This window comes from Prinia subflava, chromosome 8, assembly GCF_021018805.1.
Source record: "Prinia subflava isolate CZ2003 ecotype Zambia chromosome 8, Cam_Psub_1.2, whole genome shotgun sequence".
Classification (NCBI taxonomy): domain Eukaryota; kingdom Metazoa; phylum Chordata; class Aves; order Passeriformes; family Cisticolidae; genus Prinia; species Prinia subflava.
The window spans coordinates 11,912,707-11,938,833 of NC_086254.1; the positions used below are offsets into that span (position 1 = coordinate 11,912,707).

The 26,127-nt window shown below is 53.9% G+C and overlaps 4 protein-coding genes across 4 annotated transcripts; 2 read left to right on the top strand and 2 right to left on the bottom strand.

Annotated features, from left to right (window-relative positions):
• Nucleotides 1–100: 100 nt before the first annotated feature.
• On the top strand, nt 101–4,530 carry CD320 (CD320 molecule). The gene is made up of 5 exons (XM_063403056.1): nt 101–644; nt 820–1,029; nt 1,946–2,023; nt 2,375–2,523; nt 2,847–4,530. The coding sequence occupies exons 1-4, from the start codon at nt 554–556 to the stop codon at nt 2,518–2,520; spliced, it is 525 nt and encodes a 174-aa protein (XP_063259126.1). The 5' UTR covers nt 101–553; the 3' UTR covers nt 2,521–2,523; nt 2,847–4,530.
• Nucleotides 4,531–4,682: 152 nt separating this feature from the next.
• Nucleotides 4,683–10,918, top strand: LOC134553417 (potassium voltage-gated channel subfamily V member 2-like). Its single transcript, XM_063403060.1, has 2 exons — nt 4,683–7,577; nt 8,904–10,918. The coding sequence occupies exons 1-2, from the start codon at nt 6,327–6,329 to the stop codon at nt 9,168–9,170; spliced, it is 1,518 nt and encodes a 505-aa protein (XP_063259130.1). The 5' UTR covers nt 4,683–6,326; the 3' UTR covers nt 9,171–10,918.
• A 578-nt stretch (nt 10,919–11,496) lies between these two features.
• Nucleotides 11,497–14,397, bottom strand: LOC134553420 (bone morphogenetic protein 2-like). Its single transcript, XM_063403063.1, has 5 exons — nt 13,934–14,397; nt 13,712–13,848; nt 13,243–13,365; nt 12,620–12,818; nt 11,497–12,266 (listed from the first exon to the last, which is right to left on the bottom strand). The coding sequence occupies exons 1-5, from the start codon at nt 14,193–14,195 to the stop codon at nt 11,860–11,862; spliced, it is 1,128 nt and encodes a 375-aa protein (XP_063259133.1). The 5' UTR covers nt 14,196–14,397; the 3' UTR covers nt 11,497–11,859.
• A 1,256-nt stretch (nt 14,398–15,653) lies between these two features.
• Nucleotides 15,654–25,850, bottom strand: LOC134554279 (uncharacterized). Its single transcript, XM_063404820.1, has 8 exons — nt 25,802–25,850; nt 25,434–25,496; nt 21,763–21,902; nt 20,796–20,969; nt 20,036–20,042; nt 17,636–17,817; nt 17,044–17,102; nt 15,654–15,851 (listed from the first exon to the last, which is right to left on the bottom strand). Exons 1-8 carry the CDS (start codon nt 25,848–25,850, stop codon nt 15,701–15,703), a joined length of 825 nt encoding a protein of 274 aa, XP_063260890.1. The 3' UTR covers nt 15,654–15,700.
• Nucleotides 25,851–26,127: the final 277 nt, after the last annotated feature.

Here is a 26,127-nt window from a genome sequence, read left to right on the forward strand (position 1 = left end):
CAGTCAATGAAGAGCAGAGCTGAATAAAGCACAGCCTCACTCACAGCCCCCTGTCCTGTGCCCAGGCTCTGCGAGAAAAGTTCAGCAGCCTGGGGCACTTTCTGCCATCACCAGTGCCACTGTCCTGCTGTGACTGTGCCCTGCTCGGTCCAGCAGAACGCTATTCAAGCCCCTCCCCCCGGACAGCAGGTCACTGCCGACCGCGGTGCTGATGGATTTCCAGGGAACTGCTGCAGAGCCCGGCTGCTCCTGGGGCTGAGCAGAGGCTCAGCCGGCCCTGGCAGCTCCGTGCGCGGGCCCCAGGGCAGGCCGGAACAGGTATGGCTGCAGGGCTGGCTCCGCTGCTGCCGGGAGCGCCGCTAGGCCTGAGCGGGCCGCTCCCCCTGTCACGTGACACCGCCCCGGGAGGGGCGGGGCCCCAGAGGCCCGCGCCCCGCCCTCGCGAGCACCCCATTGGTAGAAGTAGGACTTGAGTTCACGCGCTTTTCCTGCGCGCTCTGCGTTTGTAGCTGAGCGGCGGCTCCCGAGAGTCCCTCCCGTGCAGGCCCGCGGCATGGCCGGGCCGCGCTTGCTGCCGCTCGGACTCCCCGTGCTGCTGCTGCTGCCGCTGCTGCCGCTGGTGCTGCCGTTCTCGCCAGGCAACGGTGAGCTGGGGGAGCGGCCGAGAGAGCGGTGGCCATTGGTTCCCCGCACACGCCCTTCGCTCTCATTGGCTGGAGCCCTCGTGCGCCCCGCGCGCGGGATACCCTCGCTGTGGGGTGGGGGGGGCTCTCACCCGCTGTGCGCCCCGGGCTCCCCTCACGCGCCCGTCCCCCGCAGCCGCCCTGTCTCGCTGCCGTCCGGACCAGTTCCAGTGCGTGCCCGGCGCCCCCTGCTTCCCTCAGGACTGGCGCTGCGACGGCCACTCCGACTGTGAGGACGACGGGGACGAGTGGGGCTGCGGGACCGCGACCGCAGCGGAGCCAAGTCCCAGCGGCCCCGCGGTGAACCCGCCGAGGAGCTCGGCGGAGCCGCCCGCCGGCAGCGCAGGTATGATGGGCAGGGACATACTGCTGACTGACATAGGCAAGCCGGACCTAAGCCTTTGTTCCCCCCATCTCTGGCCAATCCGGGGCGACTGTGGTCACCGCGGGTCACTGTGAGTGGGGGAAGCGCTATTGGCGACCCGCACCTTCAGCTTCCTCTGGTGGGGACGGCGATGACGCCCCCAGTGCTCCCTCGGGAAGGGCCCTTGGAGTACTTCCTTCCTTCTTCCAGAACATGCAATTCCCAGCAGCTGCTTCGAGAATACACTGGAATCTCTCCACCTCCCGAACTCCTCTGATCTCTGGGGAAAGGGCAGACTGAAAGGAAGAGGATGAGGAGGAAGTTCTGGGCCATGAGGGCTGACCAGGGGCTGCAGACACAGTGTCTGGGCTTGTGTCCGGCTGTGTCTGCATCCCAGTACTGTCGGTACCAGAGCTACTCGACTCTGGAGCATCCTTTGTCAGACCCGTTGGCTGTCTGGGTTGCTTGGAAGGGCGCTTCCGGCTTCCCTCACCCGGGGGTTTCTGAGGGTGTGGAGAGGAGGGGGATTACTGCAGGTGTGAGAGACTGGGTTTGGGTTGGTGCCTGCACCTGTTCAATTGGCAGGTGAAGTGAAGAGCTGCTTTTTGGTTTTACCTGTGGCTTCTCAGTGTCATGAGGACAGGCTGGGGTGCTGCATTTCCAGCTCCAGCTTGGAAATTTCCCACCTTTCCCTGTTACACATTTCCAGTAGGACTTTTTCTTCCAGTGTGGGTTTAATCACAGTAGCAGCAGATAAGGTTTTGCTTAAATTGAAAAAGGCCTCTGGGTACTCTTGAGGTGAGCTGGGAACTCAGCCAGGTGTGGATTGAAGACTGCTTTGAGTGCTGACCATAAGGTGAGTTGCAAGCCTCATGGACTTGCTTCTCTTTCCACACAGAGCCTTCAGCTACGCCTGAGCCTGAGGTCTCTGTGCCATCGAGGAGTCAAGGTTACACATGGATCTTGATTGTTGCAGGTATGTGAGACTCAAGAGTGCTGCACATGGTCTTGGACCTACCTACCTTGGGCTATTAATTGAGTGTCCAGATGGGGTCAATTCCAGACCTGTATCAGTAGCTGCTTTTGTTGGGCTGGGCAGGCTAAGGGAGGCCTGACACCACAACTTAATTATTGCTCTGACTTGGGTGTGTTGTGTCCTTGGAAAGGCCATTCCATGTGATCTGGCGCTAGGTCACCTGCTCTCTGTCTGTCCCTGCCCTCGAGGGACACTGCTTGTCTCTGGTTGTTGGCTCATGGTGTTGAGCTGCAGAGCTGTCCTGAGACCAGGCCAGTGAGTGGGTCTCTACTTGTGCACTCTCCTCTCCAGAGCTCCTGATCATCCTGGTAGCTGCAGGTTCTGTTGCAGTGTGGGGTCTGTCCAAAGCAAAATGCAGATCTGACACCTTCAGTCTTGAAAACGCATCCAGGGAACAGCTGATGCCTGACAAGACCCAAAAAGGCTTCTTGCCCTGAAGGGTAAGTGTTTTGCTGTGCTCCATGTGCTTGAGGGAGAAATTCCTTCTTGCCCTGTGTTTCTGGCTTCTAGAGCTTTCCCCTTTGGAGGTAGGTTTTCCCAGCTTCCCTGATGCTTGCCAACCAGGTGCATGGGGTTTCAGTCTGCCCTGCAGCAGCAGAACTCTCCCCTTTCCTCCCTACTGCCAAGGACATGGAGCAGGCCTGCTGAGACATTGATCTTCTGGTGTGGGATTTTTTTCCTCCAATTTGCATAAACTGAAGTCAAACTAGGTTTCTTCCCAAAGGATTGTTGGTAACCAGGTGTTTTTCTGGCTTTGTAACAGGGATCCTTATCCCAAGGTGATAAGGTGGGACTAGCCTTGTCTGTCTCCTGCTCACCACAGAGTCTGACTGAATTGGACATCAGCTCTCAAATCTGGGTTGTTACACTGGAATATCAAGAGGATGCACGTTTTGTAAATGGGTCTTAGATTGTGGGACTACCTTGGCTGCAGAAATAGCACAGGACCTTCCCTGGCGCTGTGACATCAGCCCTCCCAAAGGTGGCAGAAACGTCTTTCTTGTTCTGCATGAACGTCGTTAACTGCTGGTGCCTGCCATTGTGGCCTTGGACCCAAAATTTCTCTTTGAAATGCCAAGTTCTGTTCAACTGTCTCCTTCCACTTCCAGCCAAGAGCCTTTTTTTATCTGCCCCATTCTTCCCCCTGGATTTTGTCAGGGAGCAGGAGCTTTCTCACTTATTTCCATAGGCACTCACTGGCTGCACAGATCAGACTCCATGTTTGCACTACTGTTTGATGCTGCTCAGTCCCATGCATGGGAGGCCTTTACTGACAGTGCCGCCATGGAGGTGACAGTTGCTCTGGCTTTGCTGTGCTGTCACCCAAGCCTACATGAGGCAAGGAGCTCCTGGGCTGGCAGCTCCTCTCACACTCCCTTCCACAAACATCTCCACCCTTGGCAGACCTGCTCTGCTCACCCCAGTGCTGAATGCTGTATGGGGCTCCTCTTAATACTCTTAATGGTGTCTTCCTTAAAACTGTTCTGACCTGAGTGATGTCCCTCAAGAGTCTGTACTGGGACCAGTGCTATTCTGTATTTTGATCAGTGGTGTGTAGAGTGGGCCCTCAGCCAGTCTGAGGATGAGACCAGGCTGAGGGGTGCAGCTGGGGAGGGGGATGTCATCCAGAGGGACCTTCAGGCCCACAGAACCTCATGAAGTTTGATAAGTAAAGTGAAGTGAAAGGTTTGCACCTTTGTTAGGGCAAAGCCTGGAGAAGAGATAGCTCTGGGGAGCCTTGTTGTGTCTTGTCCATGTCTAAAGGGGGACTGTAAGAAAGATGGAGAGGGGCTTTTCACCAAGGCCTGTAAGGACAAGGGGCAACAGTTACAAACTGACAGAGGGTGGGCTTAGGTATGACATGAAGGAGGGTTTTATGGTGAGGTCCTGGCACAGGTTACGCAGAGCAGCTGTGACTGCCCCATCCCTGGGACCAAGCTGGACAGAGCTCTGAGCATCTTGGTCCAGTGGAGGTATCTTTGGAAATACACCATGTCAGACACTGTCTGTGTGGCATGTGGGGCCCCAGCCAAAGCACTGAGTGCTGTGCACCTCTCAGAACTGACCGTGCAGGGACAGATTAGTGCCCAGTGCCTCTGGTTCAGCGTTGGCCACGTGCACCTTGCACAAGTGTTCACTAAGTGCGCCAAGCTGCTGCCTTGGCTGCTGACCTCTGTGCCTTGAAGGTCGGAACTTGGCTTGCCAAGCAGACACCAGTCATCAGCCTTGGAGTAGGAGTCTTTCACTCCTGGGTAGCGTGTGAGTGCTGCAATATCACAGGGGAGAAACTTCTATATGTGGTATGGAGTCCTGAGTTATTCCAGGGCTGCTATTTTTAGTACCAAGGAGTCATTTGCAAGGGCACACACAACCTTCTGTTTCCATAGGGACAGGCGGAAATATCTGTGGTGACTGACACAGGAGAATAAAGAATGTGAAATTAACAAGTTCTGGAGTGTTTCATTTTCCTGGATATGTGCATTTGCACGGATTCTGTAATTGGGAGGTCAGGGCCTGCATCACCTTTTGATTGTCATGTCCTGAGGAAGAGGACTTGGGGTGGGTGGGCTGATGTGGGTCGCTATGGGGAAGCCAGTGCTGCCTGGGACAGAGGCAACTCCAGCACACACCAGCTGTAGCAGAGAAAGTTAAATACAGGAGCAAAGAGAGAGTGGGGACAGGAGGAACATGCTGAACATGCCACAGCATGCTGAACTGGGCACAAGTGGGGACCTCAGACAAAAGCAAGATTAAAAAAAAATGCCTGAACTTGTCCCTTCTTTGCCAGAGCAGAGCACAAAGTGGGGTGCACTGCAGGGCAGGAGGGGCTCCAGGAGTCCTGGCAGCACAGGGCTGAGCTAATTGAGGGGGCTGGTGCTGGCAGGGCCACGTGGCCGAGGTCAGCTGTCACCAACCAGTCCCAGATCATACTCTGAGCTGCAGCTGCCAAGCTGAGCCCAGCAGTTCTGTGGTACAAGACAGAGCGCTTGCTCTGTGTGATGGGGAGTGAGGCCCAGGGGCAAACTCACAAGGCGTTGCACGTTTTGCTTCTGCTCTCTGAGCTGGGTGCTTCGGAGTTGAAAGAAACACATTTTATGTGATGGATCTTGTGCCAAAACTTTGGGCTGTGTTTCTGACAGCAATTTCCCTTCCTCTATCCGGTGCTAGGAGTGTTTTTGTTTTTCTAATCCCCAGGCTCAGAGACTTCAATTGTATTGGAGCCCGAGCTGCTTTTCAGGCCAGGAGCATCTTTGTGCTCCACATCTCTGTATTTAATTAGACCAGTTCATGGAGTTCAATGTGATGTTTTACGAGTTGAAATAGGATCATATTCCAGGATAAGACGTCAAAAATCAGCCTGTTTAATTTTGGTTCCCCTTTTACTTGCAAATCCAAAGGATTATTTCCTCCTTTTCAGTTCCAATAGTTCAGAGTAACTTTCACTGCATACTTGCATTTCCAGTGTCCCGTTCCCTGTTCCTGTCCCTGCCTGGGTGAGTCATGGGACTGAAGGCTAATATGATGGTACAGGGCAGGACCACAGGGGCAGCCTGTGGATGGCCATCCCTCAGGGGATCTTCTTGGACATTGTGTGGAGGTGGTTCCTTCACCTCATCCCTTCTAAATCTGCACTGTGGGACTTGAGGGATGAACTGAGAGGTCATGACCATCTCCCTTCCCTGGCTGTGACAGCTGACAGCCTGGGTAGCTGCATTAGCCTTTAATGAATGGCTGGGGCCAAGAGCAGCATCTGGTGTGGGCATACAAAGCCAATACAAATCCTGCATGTCTGCACCTTCCTGTCCCATCAACAGAGGGTAAATCGAGGCAAGTTTGTGTTGTTTCCAGTTTGTTGTCATGGATGTCCTTCCAGGAAACAGCAGGCAGCAAATGCAAACAGCTAATAAGAACACAATAAGGGAAAAGAGAAGTGCAGAGCTAGAAATAGTTGCTTACATAAAGGACTAGTGCCTCAATCTCATTAGTGTCTTAAGAAGCGGGCACTTGGCCGCCTCCGACTGCTACGATGCAAACCCCAATCTGATCAGCAATCGGCTTTGGGACCCCGGCAGGTGCCACGTGGCATCAGGACACAGCTGTGCCCCTCAGGCAGCCACACCACTGCCCCGAGCTCACAGCACTCGTCCCAGTCTGCGTGTGCCCAGTGGGAGCGTTCCCATGAAGCCAGAGCTGCTGTCCTGCAGCCCGTAACAGGAGTCACTGCGTCGGAAGGCTGGGCACCATGAGGCAACCGTGGACCAGGCGCGCGAGTCTCTCGGCCAGCCTGAAGATAGGGGATCACCGGGGCCACTGCCGGACCCCGGAGGAAGAGGAATCTTACATCCCATTTGCACAGGACAGCCTGGTAAGGCAATGGAACTCCATGCAGAATGTGGCAGATGGTAACCAGGAGAACAGCCAGACTCCCATCCAAAGGAACAAGTACCTGCTCAACATTAATGTGGGTGGCAAATTATTCCAGATAGCTTACAAAGTACTGGCCCAGTATCCCATCACCCGGCTTGGGAAGCTGGCCCTCTATACAGACCCTGTGAAGAAGCTGCAGCTCTGTGATGACTACTTGGTGCAGAAGAATGAGTACTTCTTTGATAGAGATCCTTCAATTTTCCACTACATCTTCCACTTCTACCGCAGTGGGGTCCTGTGGATAATGGATGAGATGTGCCCCAGTAACTTTGTGGAGGAAATCGAGTACTGGGGAATCCATCTGAAATACTCCCAACGCTGCTGCCGGATCCTATTCGAGGAAAAGCGAGATGAACTCAGTGAGTACCTGAAAATAGAAAAGGAGCTGGAGGCAGAACTGGAGCCTCTGGAGTCAGGGGCACAGTTTGATGGCAAATTTCTGGGACGGTTTCGAAAGATGGTCTGGAACCTCATTGAGAACCCATACTCTTCTGTCCCAGCCAAGATCATTGCCGTCATGTCGAGCTTCTTTGTGCTTATCTCCATTGTGGGCATGACACTGAGCACAGTGGAGGAGATGAAAAACAAGACAGGTAAAATGTGGATGGAGCAGATGGAGATGATCTGTGCCATCTTCTTCACCTCTGAATATGTCATGCGGCTCATATCCTCCTCTAGCTTCAAGAACTTTCTGCGGGCAGCGTTTAATGCTATAGACCTGGTGGCCATCCTGCCCTTCTACATCCAGATCCTCTTTGAAAATCTGGACGATGGAGACATGCAGTACCATGAGGAGCTGCACAAGGTGGAGAATGTGAGCAAGCTGGGCAAAGTCCTCAAGCTCATCAAGCTCATGAGGATCTTCCGCATCCTCAAGCTGGCACGTCACTCCACTGGCCTCCGAGCCTTCAGCTTCACCATGCGCCAGTGCTACCAGCAGGTTTGCTGCCTCCTCCTCTTCATTGCCATGGGGGTCTTCACCTTCTCTGCTCTCATACACTCGGTGGAACATGATGTCCCCGGCACCGACTTCACCAGTATCCCCTGCGCATGGTGGTGGGCAGCGGTAAGGTGTGAGCAGCTTCTTCCAGAGAGGGAGTGGGGGAGGCTCCATGGGTAGCGGCTGCCCCGGTGCTCAGGGGATTCACCACTGTGGCTGGCCAGGAGGCAAGAAGGGCCCAGCCTTCCCACCAGCTCAGTAATGGTGGGAAACTCAGAGCCCTGCATGCTCTGAGAAAAGAAATCAGAGGTTTAGACTGAGCTCAGAGGCTCAAAAGCTGGTGCTGGGGTGGGATGGTGGGTCAGAGGTGGTGGCTTGTGAACCTCCAGGCCTGAGTTGAACAAGGGGGATGTGACTCAGCTCTATCTGTCATGGGACAGGTAAGTGTTGAGTGGATGCTGCCTGTGGGCATGGTGACAATGACCCTGGACAACCTGAGGCCTGCGCAGCACTGTGGCCCTGCTGAGCTCAAGAGGCACAAGAGCTTGTGGGTCTGAGATGGGGAACCCAGGGCTGGTGGGACCCATGGATACACCAGGGTGTGCTGCCTGTTCACTGCCCTGCTTGTGCCAGGAGCCGGTAGCTCTGCAGAGCTGAGCACTGTAATATACCTGGCATTACCTCCAAGATGGGGGGGAACTAAAGCACTTGAGAGCCACGGGTTATGAGGGTATTTTGATTTACAGATGAAATGATCCCACAGATTCACTTCTGCTCTTATAATCCCCAAAGCCTACCTGCTTCAAACTCATCCCTTCTTAAGGAAGGGCAAAATCACTCAGCAACATCATCACCTTCAAGCATTTCAACATCCCAGGTTGAGCCCGTCCCTGGGAGGACAGCTCCCTGCCAAACACAAAACTCTCTGGCCTCAGCTCTCACCCTGTCCCCATAGCCCTGCTCCCCATTTACTAAACATGGTTAATTCCCAGGAATTCCCTGTTTCCCCTGGAGAGAGGCTCCAGGAAGCTTTGTTTGTCTGGGACCAGGCTGCTCACAGCCGGGAAGCTCTGGAGCCACAGCTCCGAAAGGGAAGGAAGCTCCAACAGACACCAACTGCTGGGGAAGGCTCAGCTCGGGAGTGGCCATCTGCCTTTGAAGAGACACACAAAAAGCAGTGAGGGAGCAGGGTCTGGCCTCTGATCTGTGCTTCTGGGGCTCAGCCAGCCCTTTCCTTCAGCTCTCCAGGCCTGCTGGGCACAGCCTGGACAGCGGCTGTGCAGGCTCTGGAGAGGGGACAGCTCATCTGGCTGCCATCAGGGTCAGGGCCTGGCTGGTCGCAGGGGACAGGTGGCTCCACAGAGGGGCGGGAGGGAGTGAGTTCCAGCACCAGCCAGTGGGGTCTGCTGGGCTTATTCCTGTTGGATTTTATCTTTTTCTATCCCTGCACAGGTCAGCCTCTCCACTGTGGGCTACGGAGACACTGTGCCTGACACAATACTCGGCAGGATGGTGGCATTTGTCTGCATCTCCTTCGGCATCATCCTCAATGGAATGCCCATCTCCATTCTCTACAACAAATTTTCTGACTACTATGCCAAGCTGAAGGCCCATGAGATGAGCCAGTCACTTCAGCTTTCCAGGAGGATCCGCCTGAAGGAGCGAGTTCTGCGAAAGTTCTCAGAGTGCTGGAGAGCTGACCCCCACTATTACCACTGACCACAGGCTCCCCATCCCCAGACATCCCCTGTCCTGGCCATCCTCCCTCTAGGTCCTATCCCCCAGGGAGGCTCCGAGCTACGAGCAGAGTCACAACAGTGCCAGGGCTCTGCTGTTGCACAGGGGCTGCTGCCAGCTGGGACCTCCTCCCTGCTGCATGCTGGACACTGCTGTCCCACAGAGCAATCAGTCAGAGGTGGCTCGGGAGCTGTACAGCCAGGGCAGGATGTTTGTCTGCCATGGGCTGAGGCAAGGGGCACCCTGACATCACGAGGAGTGAGGGATGAGACTGAACTGTCACTTGTCTGAGGCAGGTAGCCCAGTGTGACACATGTGCAGGTGCTGCTCCATTCCCCACTGAATGGGACACAGAGGCTCTCCCTGCCCAGGACCCTGTGACTCCCTCCCAGCCAATGAGCCTGGGCCTAGTCCAGTGTGGGGATTTGTGTGAAGGCATGGAGAAAAGGGTATGGCCATGCATCCTTCTAGCCAAATCTGCCCTTCTTCCCACTGCCCTGGAGTTTGGGGCACACTCCTGACATGAGATGCTGCTGTGATGTGACCCACAAGGCACTATAGGCATACAGAGCTTGTAGCCAGAGCACCCCCAGGAACAGGTATTTAATAAACCAGGCCCAAACCATCATTATCATGGATTCTTGTCCAGCCAGTGTGTGTGATTCAGTAAACCGCTCATTGTTTGGTGTGAGGAGGGGACATCTCCCCAGCGCTCACAAGTCCATCAGTGCAAGGACAGAGCTCCCAGGGATGCAGATGAGCCTGTCCATGCATTAGTTTTGGAATGAGGTGCCTGGGCCTGAGTGCATTGGAACTGGAGCTGGGACGTGCTGGTGTGACCAGGACACACCAGTTGGTTCTGCTCTGTGTTCACATTATGGGAGGCAGTGGGGGACATATCTGGGGGGCACAGGGGAAGGATGTGCCCTCCAGTGTGGGACCATGTCCAGTCAATGAGCCTCCTGAAGGGATACATCCCTCCCCTGAGTGAGATGGAGAGAGGGGCCTTGGGCTGCAGGGAGAGTTGGTATGGGGAAGGCCCAACAGCTGCTGCTTCCAGGTGAGCAGGGGGAGGAAACTGCTGCCAGGCAGGCCAGGGTGCAGTTCAGCCACTAGTGAGCTGGGCTTGGAGATGCAGAGGTGCCAAGGGACTGCTGGTATCAGCCTGGGACTGTGGCTAAGCTGCTGATGTTGGAAGATTGGAAAGAGACTTGGAGGAACTCAGTGCTCTGGCAGGAACAGCCACATTCCCACTGAGAGCTGGACTGCAAAGGACAAGGGGGCTGTGCCAGCAGGTGTGAGGGGACCCCTGCCCTGACCATCAACACCTACACCCACTCCCTGGTACCCCACATTGACACTTGCCCTCTTTACACCTCCCCAGCACTGACCTGACCCCACAGCACCGGGCAGCTCTGGTTTCCACCCCATTTGTCTTCCATGAGGAACATTCTCTCTGGGTACAGCAGTTTCCTCTGACCATCTTATCCCAGAGCTCTCCCACCCCACTGTTCTGGTTTCAGCTGCAGTAGAGTTCATTTTCTTCCCACTGGCTTGTACAAAACTGTATTTTAGGTCCATGGTGAAAATATATATAATCTTGATCACACACTGATCTCTCAGCAGCCGATTGCTGCTAGGAACAGGCTGGGCACAGATCAGTGGGTGCTGAGCAACTGGATATTGGGCATCACTTGTCTGTCTTGGGGTTTATGATTCCCTCCTTTTGGTGTCTCCCTTTTCATTACAAATATTATTACATGTTACCATATTTTGTTTTATTTTATTTCCATTATTTAGCTTTCCTTATCTCAACCCACAGGTTTTAGCTTCTGATTCTCTTCCCCATCCCACCAGGGTGCAGGGGGAGGCTAGTGGCTGCATGGTGTGTAGTTGCCATCTGGGGTTAAACCATGATAGCCACCACCCACCCACCCCAGCAGCATCAGCTCCAGGTACCCCCATCCCACCCCAGACCCCATCACCACATTCCCCTAAGCACTCCCATTACCTGCTCATCTCCCTGCACCCCCAGTTGCAGGCTGATGGTTCCTGAGATCATCTGTCTTTCAAGGAATTGGGCACACCAACCTCGCCCCCTTGTCCCTAGAGACTGTGCTGCAGCTAGATCTTCATCCCTCCATGTGCACCCCCTCCCTGTGCCTGAGAGATGTCTGCTTGCCCTGTTCCTGGCAGCAGTTCAGAGTCAACAGGCAACCTTTGGAGAGCTGCAATTTTAAATAATTGTTCTAAATTAATTTTACAAGTCACAGCAATGCAGGAATGTACAGACATTTACAGAACACTGTACAGGCAGTATCTGTCATATATTAGTGCTCTTGCTATATACATATAGTACAGCCTGCAGGAGCCTCTGCGTGAGCAAGGAAACCCATGCCCCTGCACAGGACACCCCAAAATGGAGCTGCTGCCCTGGGGCTGCTGGTTCACACCGGCTTTTTTGGGTTGATTTAGTCAGAGCTTGGCCCTGAGCCTTCCTGGCCTGGCCCTGTCAGGGGGGTGACACCATCCAGGGCACACCCAGCACTCCCTTGCTTTGCTCGTCCCAGTCTCTTTTAGAGGGTTTGTGGGACAGACCCCACTGATGCTCTGGAGGGAGTGAGTGCAGCCTCCACTGCAGTGGTGTTTCCATCTCTCTGCTCTTCCTGCCTCAGTGGCAGCCGCAGCTCCCGGCCACCATGTCATCGTACTGCTTGAGGACCACATTCTCGTCATCATCGAAGTAGAGGAGGTTGATGGAGTAGAGCTTGTCGGGCACACAGCAGGGGCTGCTGACACCCTCACTCAGCTTCAGGGCATTGATGATGGACTGCACCGTGGCATGGTTCGTCGGACGCATGTTCTCGCCCAGAGGGAAGGGGCAGGAGCCTTTGCAGTGGAAGGCGTTGTACCCCCGGGGTGAGATGATCCAGCCAGACCAGCCAATCTCCTCGAAGTCCACGGACAAGGGATGCCTCTGGCAGGGCTTAAGCCGGTCCAGTGAGCGTGTACTGCGTGACCTGCCCAGCTTGGGCACTGGCATCTTGGCAGGGAGATCAGGAGCCTGAGGCTTTAAATCTGGCAGAAAAGAGCAACCGGTGCCATTGGCCACTGGGTGGAGGGAGAAAATACTGCAGCCCCCCCCCCCACACCTCTCCCCACAGGTTTTGTCTGCAACCCTCTGGTCACAGCTCGTCACCAGCCCAGACAGAGCCACCAGGAGGTGACAGCCTCAGTCTTACGGCTAAACTCAAATCCAGCTTCACAACTGCAAGCAGGCAATACCCCTGAGCAGGCTGTACTAGAAAGGAGAGAGCCTCTCCCAACAGCCAGGCAAGGAGGTTTGGATTTGAGGAGCCCACATGTGGGGAGCACCCCCCGGGAAAGGGATGTTGGCACCAAGGGAGTCATGCCAGGCATGTGCAACCCACCTGGGAAGCCGGCTGTGGGCAGTGATGCTCCGCGGCGCCCATCATCTGTGAAAAGGACCAACATGGGCTTCTTGCTTTCATGGTGGCCCCGGCCAGATGCAAACTGCAGTGGTGGGGGGTCAAGCGGGCTCCCCCCCAGGCCCTGGACTGTCACCAGCAAACCCTGGTTGCTGCTTTCATCTTCGGTCCAGTCGCGAACCTGGGGAACCAAACCAGTGTCACCATGGACCAGGACAGGCACTGCACTGGTGTCCCCACAGGCAGGTCCCAGGCCAGCAGCAGGATATCATGAACCAGGACCCCTTGAGGCCACACTCTGTGTGCCCTGGGAAGGGGTTGCTCCGAGGCTGCAGCACAGGGGACACTGTGGGAGTAGCCAGCACCAGCATTCCCTGTAGAGCAGTGAGACAGGTTTGGGGAAGGATGAAGCAGCCCCCGGTGCTCTTGGCACGACATTTTCCTCCCCCTCCCAGAGGATGTGTCCCCCCATGTCACAGAGATTGCAGACAGGAAACTACACTGGAGCCTGAAAAGCTGCTGGGGGTGAAATGGGTTAAAAAAACCTCCTGCATGTGAACTCCAGGATTCCTTCTGTGCTGCGCAAAACAGGAAAAGTGACTCACAGCCGGTGTGATGGCAAAGACCTCCCAGCCCGAGGTTTGCAGTGAGACAAGCCGTGCTGCCAGCAGCTTCTTCCCTTCAGGGGTGTCTGGCTTGTCTTTCTCCAGCACCTGGTACACACTGACCTGGGGAAGGCAAAAAGGTGGTCACCCCAGTGTATTCTGCCCGAGGGACACCTGGACAGAGATGTGGGGGGAGGTGGGGAATTGTCATTGTATCTGTAACAACCTTGCTGTGCCTTTGCTGATGTTTGCTCAAGCCAGAATGATATTTAAGAATCTGCCACAGTTAAATCATTGTGATTCTCTGTGAAACATTTGTTCATGTGATCCTAGAGCCAGGCCATGTTCCCACTGCAGGCAAATGACCACAGTGTGCCAGTGGCATCCCTGGGCACAGGCTGGGGGACAGCCTCATCCCCATCCCCATCCCCATTCCCATCCCCATTCCCATCCCCATCCCTCTCCTCACCTGGCAGAAGTGGTGCCTTTTGGGCCCATCTGTGACCCTCGGCCAGAGGCGGAAGAGGTGTAGCTCTGCCGTCAGGATCTTCTCATTCTTGGCCACGCTGGAGAGGACAAACAGGAACCGCATCTCCTCGCTGTGAGCTGGAGAGAAGGATGGGACGCGTTTAGAAGGGCAAAACCAGGGGCAGCACCACCACCAGCCACGTTCAGCCCTCCCCCCGCTTACTTTTATCCAGGAAGCTGCGGACAGTGTTGCCCTCCAGGATGTCGGGGTTCTTAGTGACACCATCCGCATTGGCGACAGTGTTGAATAGATCCACCATGTACTGGGGTGGCTGCTTGGAGTGAGTTGGGGGGGCCGGAGGGTCTTCCATGCCAAAGACTTCCAGGAGTTTCTTCAGTGCCTCAGCCCGCCGGCTCGCCACGCTGGCTGGGCTCGGGCACGCCGTCTTGGCCAGGGCCAGCAGCAGCAGGACAGTCCCCAGCATGGCTCTGTGCTCTCTGTCCCTGCGCTACTCCCCCGGCCTCCCTGGTGCTGCATTTATAACTCACTGGAAAGCTGGACTGAAGTGAAATATGCACAGGAGCAATCAGGAGAGTAAAGAGAGCTAATTGCCGTGCTAACAAGGTGAGAAGCCCGGCTCCTGGGCCCCCTGCATCAATTAACCCCAGTACACAAGCGGGAAGGGGGACGGCTCACCAGGCACTCCTAGGGCCGTAGGGGAAACGGGGGTCTGGGGCCACTAGCCCCTTGCCAGGGTCTTGGCTGGGCTGCATTTGCTCTCCGTAGGAGACTAACTGGATTCTAATGACAGCACTAATGGGACAAATCGGAGGACCTTTGTGTGCAGGAATGCAGCCCATCAAGAGGAGCATCCCCTTCCCATCCCGGTCCTGCCGCAGCAGCTCGTGCTGCCCCTCTCGCAGCCACTGCTGAGAGCGAGGATCGTGGCGGGGGCTCAGTGTCACACCGATGTCCCCATATCGTGTCCCAGTCAGGTGTGCAGGGTGGGGTGCCCGGGGTCCCCTCTCTCGGTGGGGGCAGCCCAGGCTGTGTTTTCTCGGCCGGGGAGCCGAGGCTGCGGGGCAGAGCAGAGGACCCGGCGGTGCTGCGGCCCCAGGCTGTGGGGTCACACCACAGCAGGATCCTAATCCAGGTGTTTTTTTGTTTTTGTTTTGGTTTGGTTTTTTGAAAAAAGGCTATTGGCTTCCTGGGAATTAAAGAGGCGTTTGCTGCTAATTCCTGAATGCTTGAATTTAATGAAATATCCGGGTAGTGAGATAAAAGCCAATTCTTTAGGTCTTGTTCTACAGTCACAGAGAAACCAAGCTGGTGCAGGTGGACATGACACACTGTACAGCTGCCATGGGAGTGAACGGAAAACATTAGCATCAATTAACTAATTCATCAACAGGCTGAAGCCCCGCTAGGACCACCTGATGGGAGACAAGGTGAAGGCTGATGTCCAGCGGTGCCCACTGTTTATTCCAACCCAAAGGGCTGTTAATTATGCAGAACAGGCACGGCGGCACCGACGGGCTGGAGTTAATGGACAGAGGAAACTGTATCCCCGGGGTCCTTTCCCTTCTCTTCCCAGCTCCCCAGCAGTGCGTCCCACAGGGTATCTGGGGGTACCTGCAGAGGAGACAGCTCTGCCCCAACACACCCAGCTCCTGGTTCCCTCTCCTGGCTCCGGCTCCATAGTTTGTAACCGGGAGCAACCAAGCCGTGCACCCCCCAGCCCGTGCCAGACGGCTGCATCCTCCTGGGATGCTGGATGCAGAGCGGCCGTGGAGCTGCACAGGGGAGCCCCAAAGACCTGCAAATTGCCCATGATGTTTATTTTACAGGCTGCAAAATATTTTGTAGAGGGTTCATTTATACCCGCTGGTTAAAGTAGCTTTTATTCAAAAAATAGCCTTCACTCATTTACATATCCTACAGACAGTCTGGCGGGGTCTCCAGGAGCCCCACCCGCCGCTTCCACCCCCGCTATCCCCGGCACTTGCACTCCCGGATGGCAGAGACGGTGGAGACTTGGTCCCGACGGCTCCGGAACCCGTGCGTATCGTAGCTGTGAGGGGCACAGCGTCTCGGGGCAGCTCGTGCCCAAACCAGGCATTCCTCTCCGTCTTGTGACTCCCTGCAGTTAGAGAAAAAACAGTACATCCCTGGTACATCCTCAGTAGGCTCCCATTGCAGTCAAAGGAAAACCAGTATATCCCCAGCACACCTCCAGTACACCACCAGCCCCCCATATTCTGGGTCCTCTGTTCATGGTCGGGAAAAGGGTAGATGCTCTGGAGTAGGATGGGGGAGAAGGGAGGCAGCTTTTTCCTGCAGCATCTACTCCTTACTCCTGGAGTAACTCATGAACTGTCACCTCTCTCTGCCTGAGGAGAGCAGGTCTTTCTTCTTGCATGGGTTGCTTCCCTTTGCATGCAAAGAATCCCAGAATGGTTTGGGTTGGAAGGGACCTTAAGGCTCATGTCATTCCAACTCCTGCCCCTGGGCAGGGAAACCTGCCACTATCCCGGGGTGCTATCCCCAAGCCCCATCCAACCTGGCCTGGAACACTCACAGGGATGGGGCAGCCACAGCTGCTCTGGGCACCCTGTGCCAGGGCCTGCCCACCCTCACAGCCAACAACTCCTTCCCAATGTCCAATCTAACCCTGTCCTCTGGCACTGGGAGGCCATTCCCTGTGTCCTGTCCCTCCATCCCTTGTCCCCAGTCCCTCTCCAGCTCTCCTGGAGCCCCTTCAGGCCCTGCAAGGGGCTCTCAGCTCTCCCTGGAGCCTTCTCTTCTCCAGGTGAGCACCCCCAGCTCTCCCAGCCTGGCTCCAGGGCAGAGGGGCTCCAGCCCTTGGAGCAGCTCCGTGGCCTCCTCTGGACTGACTTCAACTTGTCCATGCCCTTCCTGTGCTGGGGACCCATATTTTTATGTCTACAATAGTCCTCCCTCTTCAGCCTGAAACAACTGCCTGGACCTACCCTTCCCCTACTCTTCCTGCCCCACAGCTTTGCCAGCAGCTGAGGGACAGGAGTGGCACATTCCAGGCTGCAGAAGCCTCTGTCAGGATCCGTGTCTGCTGTCCTGGGACACCACAGGCTCTGTAACCACCTGCCGAATTCAGCCCCATCACGGCAGGTCTGGCTCTCCCCGCTGGCACAGCACAGCACGGTGGGTGAGCTGGGGGTGCTACCCAAACCCTGCTCCGCGTGCCCCCCACCCCGGGAGCCGCAGATGCCTTGGGGGAGAGGACCAGGACCCCACCTGGCCTGGGATGCAGATGTGCGGGAGGGAGGCGGATGGAGCCTGGCAGCTGTGCTTACCTAAGCAAGCAGGGATCCCCTGAGGAGCAGCTGCCCAAGCACCTTCCCACATCGATTTCCTGCAAAGATTTACAAAACAAAGGCACAAAAATCCCCTGCAGCACCTCAGCAGGGACACCCCAGGACCCTCCACCCTCCCTCCAGCCTCAGGAGGAGGCATCCATCCCCAAAGAAAGGCAGCAGGGAGGCACAGCCGGTAAGAAATATTATGGGGACATAGTGTTTTTTGAGTTAGAAATCCCTGTGCACAAAGGTTTACTCAACTAGACAGCAGGGTCTCTGTTGAACTGAAAACATACCCAACAACTAAATATTTTTTAAAATAAATATCATTGTTTCTTAATTGCTTTTTTAAAGAAATCCTCACTCCAAAGAAAAAGCCATTTTTTCCTTTATGGCCCTGGTTTATGCACGAATTAGTGGCAGCAAAATACATTTTATAGCATTAGAGAATACAAACGTGAGGTTTTTACCACTCTGATTTGATGCTAGTGTGAAGCTGCTGATGTTAGAGCATCCACCCAGCAGCTGAAACCCCACATGAGGGCCCAGCTGAGCCCACTAGAGAGGAGCCAAACCCCTGGAAACCTACCTTGAGCTGTTCCTCCCTGTGTCCTGCAGAGCTCTGGACAATATCATCATAATATTCCACCTGGGAGACATGATAGCATTTTTCCTTCATTTCACAGTTCTCCTGTATCTGAACCACCTCCTCACCATGTGGGTTTTTGACCAGAGCAGTGCTGAACTTTGTGGGCACACAGAAAAGTCCATCTGCAAGGAAACAGAAGGAAAATTAACCTGGAGCTGCACCCGAGGTTCCTGCAGCAGCAGCACAGACCATCCAGCTTTTGGCATCCAGCACCCACTGGAAAAGGCTGTTCTCTGTGTCAGGGTCCCAGCTGGGAGTTTGGGGCTCATTCCTTCACCAGTTCAGGGCCTTAGTGGTAGGTTTTGTTCCTCCATCCCAGTTTCAGACCATGAGGAAAGGGAGGTTATTGGGGTGTAAGTTGTGACTGCTGTCCCTGACCCTGAAAAAGCTCTAGTTCTGGGGAGCGAGCACAAGCCACTCCATGTTATCTCTGAGAAAAACTGTATTTGAACACAAAATATTGCACAAAATATTGATGGCAGTACTTTTCCCAGAGCCACATTATCCCACCAGGTATGAGGGAATGTGATTTAGCATTTACTCATTCAGAATTTCCCTCTGGATTTGCTAGGGACCGTGCCCTGAATGGGCTTCTCAGATGCTAGAGCCACTATTGTGGGGTCACCTGGAGATTCATTCCCCAGGCCCCTCCAAAGGGTTTGCTCTGCGCTGGGCTCCCCGCAGGAGCACCAGGTGTGGCATCTGCCACCATGGGGAGGGGGAGGGAAGGGAAGGGAAGGGAAGGGAAGGGAAGGGAAGGGAAGGGAAGGGAAGGGAAGGGAAGGGAAGGGAAGGGAAGGGAAGGGAAGGGAAGGGAAGGGAAGGGAAGGGAAGGGAAGGGAAGGGAAGGGAAGGGAAGGGAAGGGAAGGGAAGGGAAGGGAAGGGAAGGGAAGGGAAGGGAAGGGAAGGGAAGGGAAGGGAAGGGAAGGGAAGGGAAGGGAAGGGAAGGGAAGGGAAGGGAAGGGAAGGGAAGGGAAGGGAAGGGAAGGGAAGCCCCAGTTCTGGTGTGTAGGACGAAGGTAAAACTGGTACCAGAGGGGTGGAAGGGGGAGATGGACAATGGTCCCAGCTCTGGAGGTGCAGAACAAAATCTTGCTTTGCCTTTTCTTTCCCTATTCCAGCTTTAACTCATTGAAAAACTCCCAGGGCACAAATCAGTTCTGTCTGGATTTGACATTCCCAGTTTGGTTGCAGAGAGTGGGGGAGTGGCACACCAACAGCCACATCCACATCCCTGCTGCTGTGTCACCTCACCACCATGGCAGGTCCCGATGGCCCAGGGAAGGGCTCAGCAACTGGAGAGAAGGGACAAGGGTCCTCCAGCTGCAACTACATCTACTTGGAAGGGCAGAGGCACAGACTGTCCTGCGTGGCTCATGGATATTCTGTGCAGAAAGAAACTACATTGTTTCTGTGCTAAATCTCCTGGCTTTTCTCCCCTCACCAAGTAAATCAGGGTTAAAAATCTCCATTGCGTGAGCTAGAGGAGGGGGAGAAGGATGACTGAGCTGATGGCCAAGTTGGTTTGGGCTCTACCCACGACCCCGTCCTGCCCTGCCCCAGCCCCCGCGTGTGGATCCTTTGGGGTTTGTGTTTGGCTCCTGGCTTTGAACAGGTTTTGAGCATTTCCTGCTCCCTCCCAACTACTTCAGCAGCTGCCAGAGGAGACTTCTTCGTTCCAGGATGGAGCTGTTCCCAGGGAAAGGAAAAGTGATTTTTGAAAGCAAGTATCTCTGGGATGCCTTGAGAGTGGGACACAAAATGACAACAAATTTCTGGAACTCAGTATTTCTGGGTGAGATTTTAACATCCCTCACTAGCACCGCCCTGCCCCGTTTGTTCCTCCGAGGTTTTCAAGTCTTTACCATGACACTGAAAGTATCAGCTCGACTTTATGCAGGAAGATCCAGAAGGAAAAGTGCAAAGACCTGCCCTAGGGCAGAGGCGAGTCCACATTTGCCAGCCCTGGGCTATTACCATGACTGAGATTCTCTCTCCCCGCTCCATGAATTTCCCTCCCCGGGGCAACAGAATCGTCCAGCACCTTCCAATAACACGTCTGGGAAGTAAATGCTGATTCTCCCAGCTCTGGAAGAAAGCACTTCACGCTGCCTAATTGCCTTTCCCACGCTGGATAACCAGCTGCTGCTGCCGCCTGTGCAGGGCTGCGGGGCTCCCGGCACAGCCCCAGGAGGGGACCCGGCCTCATGCAGAGCCCTCGGGAGGCTCAGCCGCCCACCCCAGCCCTTCCAGCTCACAGAATCGTGGAATGAATTCCTGGACCCCTGCGCTCCTTTCCAGGCTCTGCCGCGGTCTCTGTCCCTCTCTAGTGGCGGTACCACAGCCCTGCCACAGAAGCTGTGGGAGGTCTGAGCGGATCGGGTTTTAGAAATGACCAAAAAATTACATCAGCGAATTCCAGGACAATGGAATATGTTAAACAGTTGTGGTAAAACATTTCAACACCACTTTCAATTCTGATAAAATCAGTTCATCTCCGCTGATGTGTCATGAGTTATTTTATGAGTGAACTCACAAGACAGCTCACCAGTTCACAATGAATGAATGAATCAGCTTTGTACCAGTGGAAGGTTTTGAACCATCTGGAATGATTTCGTTTGGAGTTTCCATTTCCAAGTGATTTTTGAACCTTCAGTGTAGTTCCCTGGTACTAAAAGGGCATTTCAGACTGTCAGTAAGGAAACTGCACTTTCCAGGGCCCTGTTTCCAGCAGAGCTTTCATCATCAGGTTGGTTTCCTTCCTTTGATTGGAAGGGTCAGAATAGAGATCCCCGAGGTCCCTCCCAGCCTGGGCTACTCTGATTCCATGCTCTCTGGCTAGAGGACGTTTCCCTGTACATGAGGATGTATCACCATCCTCACCCATGCACATGGCAGAGAGTTATCACCATGCAGATCTGTGTGGTAAGGGCCCAGCAACAAGAAACTCAACCCCAAACCACAATCCCAATACTCCCAAAGGCAGAGGCTCTGCTCAGCAGACTGGGTACCCTGAGCTTGGACATTGGTGCTGGTCACGCAGGAGGGCTTGTTGCCACATTCCCAGAGGGAGGGAGAGGAGCTCTTCCTAGTTCACACCTGCACAGTAGGGTCAGAGCATTTCCCCACATCGATCATGACCTCCCGGGGAGAGTCTGGAAAGAATGTTTTCAGGGCTGGAAGCTGAAGACATTCCTCGGGGCAGGTGCTGCAGTGGCAACTCTCGACCACCTCCCTGAGGCCTTGGAGGAGCAGGAGCCACTCCAGGTGCAGCTGTGCTGGTCACAGCAGGACCCCCTGGGGCAGGAACAAAGGGCTCTCACCTGCAGAGGCACAGAACAGGGCCAAGTGCACGCACACGTAAAAACACAGCACAGGGAACAGCCTCCAGCATCAGCTCCTAACACAAACCTCCCCTGACCTGGAATTGGCTCAGCTTTTGCTCCTCTCTCTCTCGTCCTGCCTGCCTGGAGGATGCTGCCCCACGGTGCTGATACCAGTGCCACGGTGCTGATAACAGAGACAAATGGTGAGACTTGTCTTAGTTACAGGTGATCCCTCACACGACACACATATGCAGCACCCACAGAGTTTCCACCCTTCTCTAGGGTCTTTTATCCCAGTGGAGATGGGACTTTAGGCAATGTCAGCTCTCCTGGGATGAGAAGAGCACCACAGCCATGTCCCCAAATGCACAGGCTCCTTTGAGTCCCTCCTAGGAGTGACACATGGCACATCATGTGGGATAGACATCCTGTCAGTCTTGCTCAAAAGAGGCAGAAACACGCCTCAGATGAAGCCATGCTCAGATGCTGCCAGGGCAGCTGGGTGGGCACTGCCACAGCCTCTTCCCTGGCTGAGCTCTGGCCCTTCCTCTGCCCTGAGGCATCCAGCACTGCTGGAGAGTTTCCATCTGTCTCGCCTGCACAAGCCACTGCTCAGGCCAGGGGAGGATGAGAGACAGTGAGAAATTTTCTCAGAAGCCAAAAGCAGGTCTTTTAAAACATGTATAAAATCACAGCTCCAGTCGCCAGCACTTGACCCTCCCCCTGCCCCAAGCACTCACCTTCCTGCTCCTTAGGAAATCGAGCATGGAGGATTGTCTGGAGAGGTCCGAGACGCTGAGGTGGAGGGAGCTGATGCACTGGGATGGGCAGCTGGAGCAGCACTTCCCAAGGTCCACACTGACAGGACTGCCAGAGACGTCTGCAAAACACCAGATCCACCAGGGTCTACCACTCCTGTTATGTGATACCGAGCCCAAACCAGGGCTGAATACCACACAAACACTGACAAAAAAGACATGGCCCACCCCTGGGAAGTCTGCCTGGGAGAGAGATTCCTGCAGTCTGAGGTGGAAATTCCTAAGGGAAGTCTGGCAGTAGCATTGCTCTCACATCAAACTGGTGTTTACAGACCAGGAATAAAACACTTTATATTAGACTGGTCAGTACATACAGACTAAAAAAGAGTTAAAATATCACTAGGAAATCACAGGTTTTTTTCTTTAGTGAGCACATGAGGGATGGGGTGAGAACAGGTGAATGCCCTGATTAGCAAAGGGAAAAGGGGATGCTCAGCTGTGGCTGAACCACAGATCTTGCACATACTGAGCAAGTCTCAGCCCAGCGGGTCTAAGGCAAAGGGCTCTGTCTCTCCTGGAGGCAGGGAAGCTACTCAAGCTGGAAGCAAACCTGTCTCCCCCAGCCAAACCCCAGTTCTGCAGCTCTCCACACCTCCTGCATTGGCACTTCAGCTTCACGTCAGAGGCTGTGAAGGTGGGATCAGGTGTGGGAGCAGGGGAGGCACAGGACCATGGCACACAGGTTTGGATTGGTTTGCTCTGCTGTATTTTGAGTTTAGAAATTAGCAGCATTCATTGGCTAAATACTGTTTCTCCTGGAAATCCTTTTGAAATTAGCTAGTTTTCCTTAGTAGCAGTCTCCATATTCCAAGATTTATTGATATAAATCCTTATTTCATCAGATAATAGGGAAGAAAATTTGCGTGACAAGTGCCCACAGCATCATCCACCTCTGTAATCCGTTTGCTTTGACCTGCTGAAGTCACAGACCCAATGTGTGCTGCAAAAATGGAGACTTTGCATTTGACTTAAAAATGGACTTTCAGTGTACCCAGTGCCAGCTGCAGGGGACCAGGAAACAGGAAGGGACATTTGAAACTCACACTTGGGTTACAGCTGCTGCTGGCTGCCTGAGGGTCCCTTTGTTCAGGGAAGGAGTGAGGTGGAAGCCAGGCAGCAATTCCCAGCTTATCAGCTGTTCCAGTGGTGACCCCTGTGGATGCTCCTCACTCACAGCAGGGCGAAGACAGCTGGCACTTGTCAAAGGACACTGTGCCAGTTGAAGACACTGTTAACCCCTGTTCTCCTATCTCTGCTGCCATACAAGCTGTGATTTTTATTTTTAGGCGAATATTATATATATATATATATCTTGATGATTTTTGAGCATTCTTGGGAACCCAAAGAGGTTGGAGCTGACTGAAAGCTGGTGAAGGTTGTCTTGATTTTCAAGAACAAAGAGGATCCCAAAAACTAAAGGCCAGTGTCATTTCAGTGCTTGGTAAAGTTATGGAGAAGATTATTCTGGAATGTGTTGAAAAACACCTGGAAGACAACACAGTCACTGGCCACAGCCAGCATGGCCTCTTGAGAGGAAAGTCCTGCTTGTCATACCTTCTATGACAAGATAACCCACCTGGCTGACCCAGGAAAGCCAGCTGATGTAATCTTTTTGAATTTCAGTACAGGTCTCTAATACTGTCTCTCCCAGGATCCTTGTGGACAAACTATCCATCCTATAGCTGGATAAACATATCATGGGATGGGTGAGCAACTAGCTCATGGGTGAGGCACAAAGGGTGACAGGGACCAGGGTGACATCCGACTGGCACAAGCCACTAGTGCAGTTCTGTAGGGCTCCATTCTCACATCCTGTGTTCTTCAACATCTTCATAAATGTCTTGGATGCAGGACTGGAAGGGACACTGAGCATGTTCACAGACGATGCAAAACTGGGAGGAGCTGCTGACTCCCTCAAAGGCAGGGAGGTGCTGCAGACAGACCTCAGTAAATCAGAGGGCTAGATAATCACCAACCATATGAAGTTCAACAAGTGAAAGTGCCAGACCCTGCCCTTGAGATGGGACAGCCTGGATGCAGGGACAGGCTGGGAATGAGAGGCTGGAGAGCAGCGCCCTGGGAAGGGACCTGGGGGTCCTGGTCAGTGGCAAGTTGGATCTGAGTCACTGCTGAGTCCTGCCAGCCCAAAGGGCCACCGTGTCCTGGGGGCACCAGGCCCAGGGAGGGATTGTCCTGCTCTGCTCTGGGGCAGCCTCACCTTCAGTGCTGGGGGCACCTTGGGCACCACAAGATCAGAAGGATCCAAAGCTGTTGGAGAGTGCCCAAAGGAGAGCAACAGATGGTGAAGGGCTTGAGGGGAAGCCATTTGAGGAGCAGCTGAGGGCATTTGGTCTGTTCAGCCTGCAGGAGACTGAAGAGAGACCTCATTGCAGTTATACCTTCCAAGGAAGGGAAGAGGAGGGGTAGACACTGACCTCTCCTCTGTGGTGACAGTGACATGACCCAAGGGAATGGACTGAAGTCATGTCAGGGAGGTTGAGGCTGGGTATTAGAAAAAGGTTCTTCCCCCAGACAGTGGTCAGGCACTGCAACAAACTCCCCAGTGAATAGTCACAGCACCAAACCTGACAGAGCTTAAAGGAGCATTTGGACAGTGCTCTAGGGCATATGATGTGACTCTTGGAAATGGCTCTGTACAGGGAAGGGAGTTGGACTTGATGATCTTTGTGGGTCCCTTCCAACTCAGCATCTTCTGTGATTCTGTGACTATATTTTCATCATTATTCATTAGTCTAAAGTAATGTCTCCGGAGCTGACAAACTGTCACTGCTTGTAACAGCTCTTTATTTGGACATGATAATTTTATCATTCCTACTGTACACAAGAAACTGGTATTTGGCAAACACTAAAGGTTAAATTTGTACAAGTGCTACTGTCATGCGCTGAAAAATCCTAAGAAACTTCAGAGCGTGAAGCTGTTGTGTCCTTACAGCCAATGCAAAGGGGAACTGGGCCCACAGGCTGCTCCTGAAAGCCACAGACTTTTTTATAATGAACAAATGGAGCTACTTTCTACTTCCTCTACTTTTACAGGGCAGCTTGTTGTACTGCTGATAGGACTTTCAACATCAATCCTGGGAAGCAAAAGTCTGCAGTTGTCCTGAACTTATGCACCAATAAACAGGGAATTCAAACACAGAATCAACCACGGCGCAGCTCAGGTCCTTTGTGCAAAGGAATAGACCCTTTGGGGTCTGGCTACTCATCAGTTCCTGTGCTACAAAAGATGTTTAAGTGTTGGATTATCTGAGCAACAGGTCCCCAGCACATTTCTGTCCTTAATCCCCCAATGGAAAAGTCACTTGGAAAACTTCAACACAAAAAAAAAAAACAGTCAAGGGATGGGCACAATGTAAATGTGGAAGCATCAAGAATCTTGGTTTCTGGATGGTGAAGGGGATCTCAAGAGGAGCTGTAGCTGTCCAATCCTTGGAAGTGTTCAAGGCCAGGCTGGACAGGGCTTGGAGCAACCTGATGCAGTGGGAAGTGTCCCCGCCTGTGACAGGGGGTGGAACAGGATGAGCTTTAAGGTCTCTTCCAATCCAAACAACTCCATGATTCTATGAACTCACCGTGCCCAACATGGAGGAAATGGCTCTGCCTCCTGCAGCAGCCCCTCTCTGCAAACAGATTCCCTTACTCCACAACTCTGCTGATGGCTCCTGCACCTGCCGTCTCAAACCACCGAGCCCAGCATTAACACAGTTACAATTCCCCACCTTTTCTGCCTGAGCTGGGAAGAGGCACTGAGTACCAGCACAGCTCCAGCCACTCCCTATCCTGAGCTAAATGGCTCCAGCACAAAGAAGAGATTTTGTTATAGATGGACATGACACATCTGACCCTGGCCAGGTGGGCTGAACACCCTGTTTAGTTACTCCAGGAAAACGCTCTGGCACTGTTATCTCTGTTTATCTGCTCACTTCTACTTCCACCTTACTGCAGAGCTGGGTAAAAGGAGTCCCCTCCCACACCACGAAGGAGCCCATGGGCACTAGGCGCCCCAGATTCCTGCACAGCAGCTTCCCCTGACACGCACCCCACACTCCTTGCCAAGTGCAGACACTCCTCTGTGCTGTTCACTGTAGAAAGCACACACCAACCACAGCAGCATCAAACGTGAGCAGAGCCCACTGCAGCCCCACACCACACCCCTCTGCTTGCCCACGCTGGAGGCCAAAGCAGTGCCACGGACAAGAAGGAAAAAGGAACTTACTGGCCAAGATGGGAGCCTGCAACAGCCCTGTGAGGAAAAGCACAGCTTGT

Coding starts and splice junctions, on each gene's coding strand:
- CD320 (XM_063403056.1), top strand. CDS start 554: ATGGCCGGGCCGCGCTTGCTGCCGCTCGGACTCCCCGTGCTGCTGCTG. Junction 645..819: donor GCCGTTCTCGCCAGGCAACG/GTGAGCTGGGGG, acceptor CGTCCCCCGCAG/CCGCCCTGTCTCGCTGCCGT. Junction 2,024..2,374: donor ATGGATCTTGATTGTTGCAG/GTATGTGAGACT, acceptor TCTCCTCTCCAG/AGCTCCTGATCATCCTGGTA.
- LOC134553417 (XM_063403060.1), top strand. CDS start 6,327: ATGAGGCAACCGTGGACCAGGCGCGCGAGTCTCTCGGCCAGCCTGAAG. Junction 7,578..8,903: donor GCGCATGGTGGTGGGCAGCG/GTAAGGTGTGAG, acceptor ATCCCTGCACAG/GTCAGCCTCTCCACTGTGGG.
- LOC134553420 (XM_063403063.1), bottom strand. CDS start 14,195: ATGCTGGGGACTGTCCTGCTGCTGCTGGCCCTGGCCAAGACGGCGTGC. Junction 12,819..13,242: donor TCTTTGCCATCACACCGGCT/GTGAGTCACTTT, acceptor TTGGTTCCCCAG/GTTCGCGACTGGACCGAAGA. Junction 12,267..12,619: donor GCCCACAGCCGGCTTCCCAG/GTGGGTTGCACA, acceptor CTTTTCTGCCAG/ATTTAAAGCCTCAGGCTCCT.
- LOC134554279 (XM_063404820.1), bottom strand. CDS start 25,850: ATGGGCTCCTTCGTGGTGTGGGAGGGGACTCCTTTTACCCAGCTCTGC. Junction 25,497..25,801: donor TCCTTTTACCCAGCTCTGCA/GTAAGGTGGAAG, acceptor TTGTGGAGTAAG/GGAATCTGTTTGCAGAGAGG. Junction 17,103..17,635: donor ACAGGGAGGAACAGCTCAAG/GTAGGTTTCCAG, acceptor AAATCTTTGCAG/GAAATCGATGTGGGAAGGTG.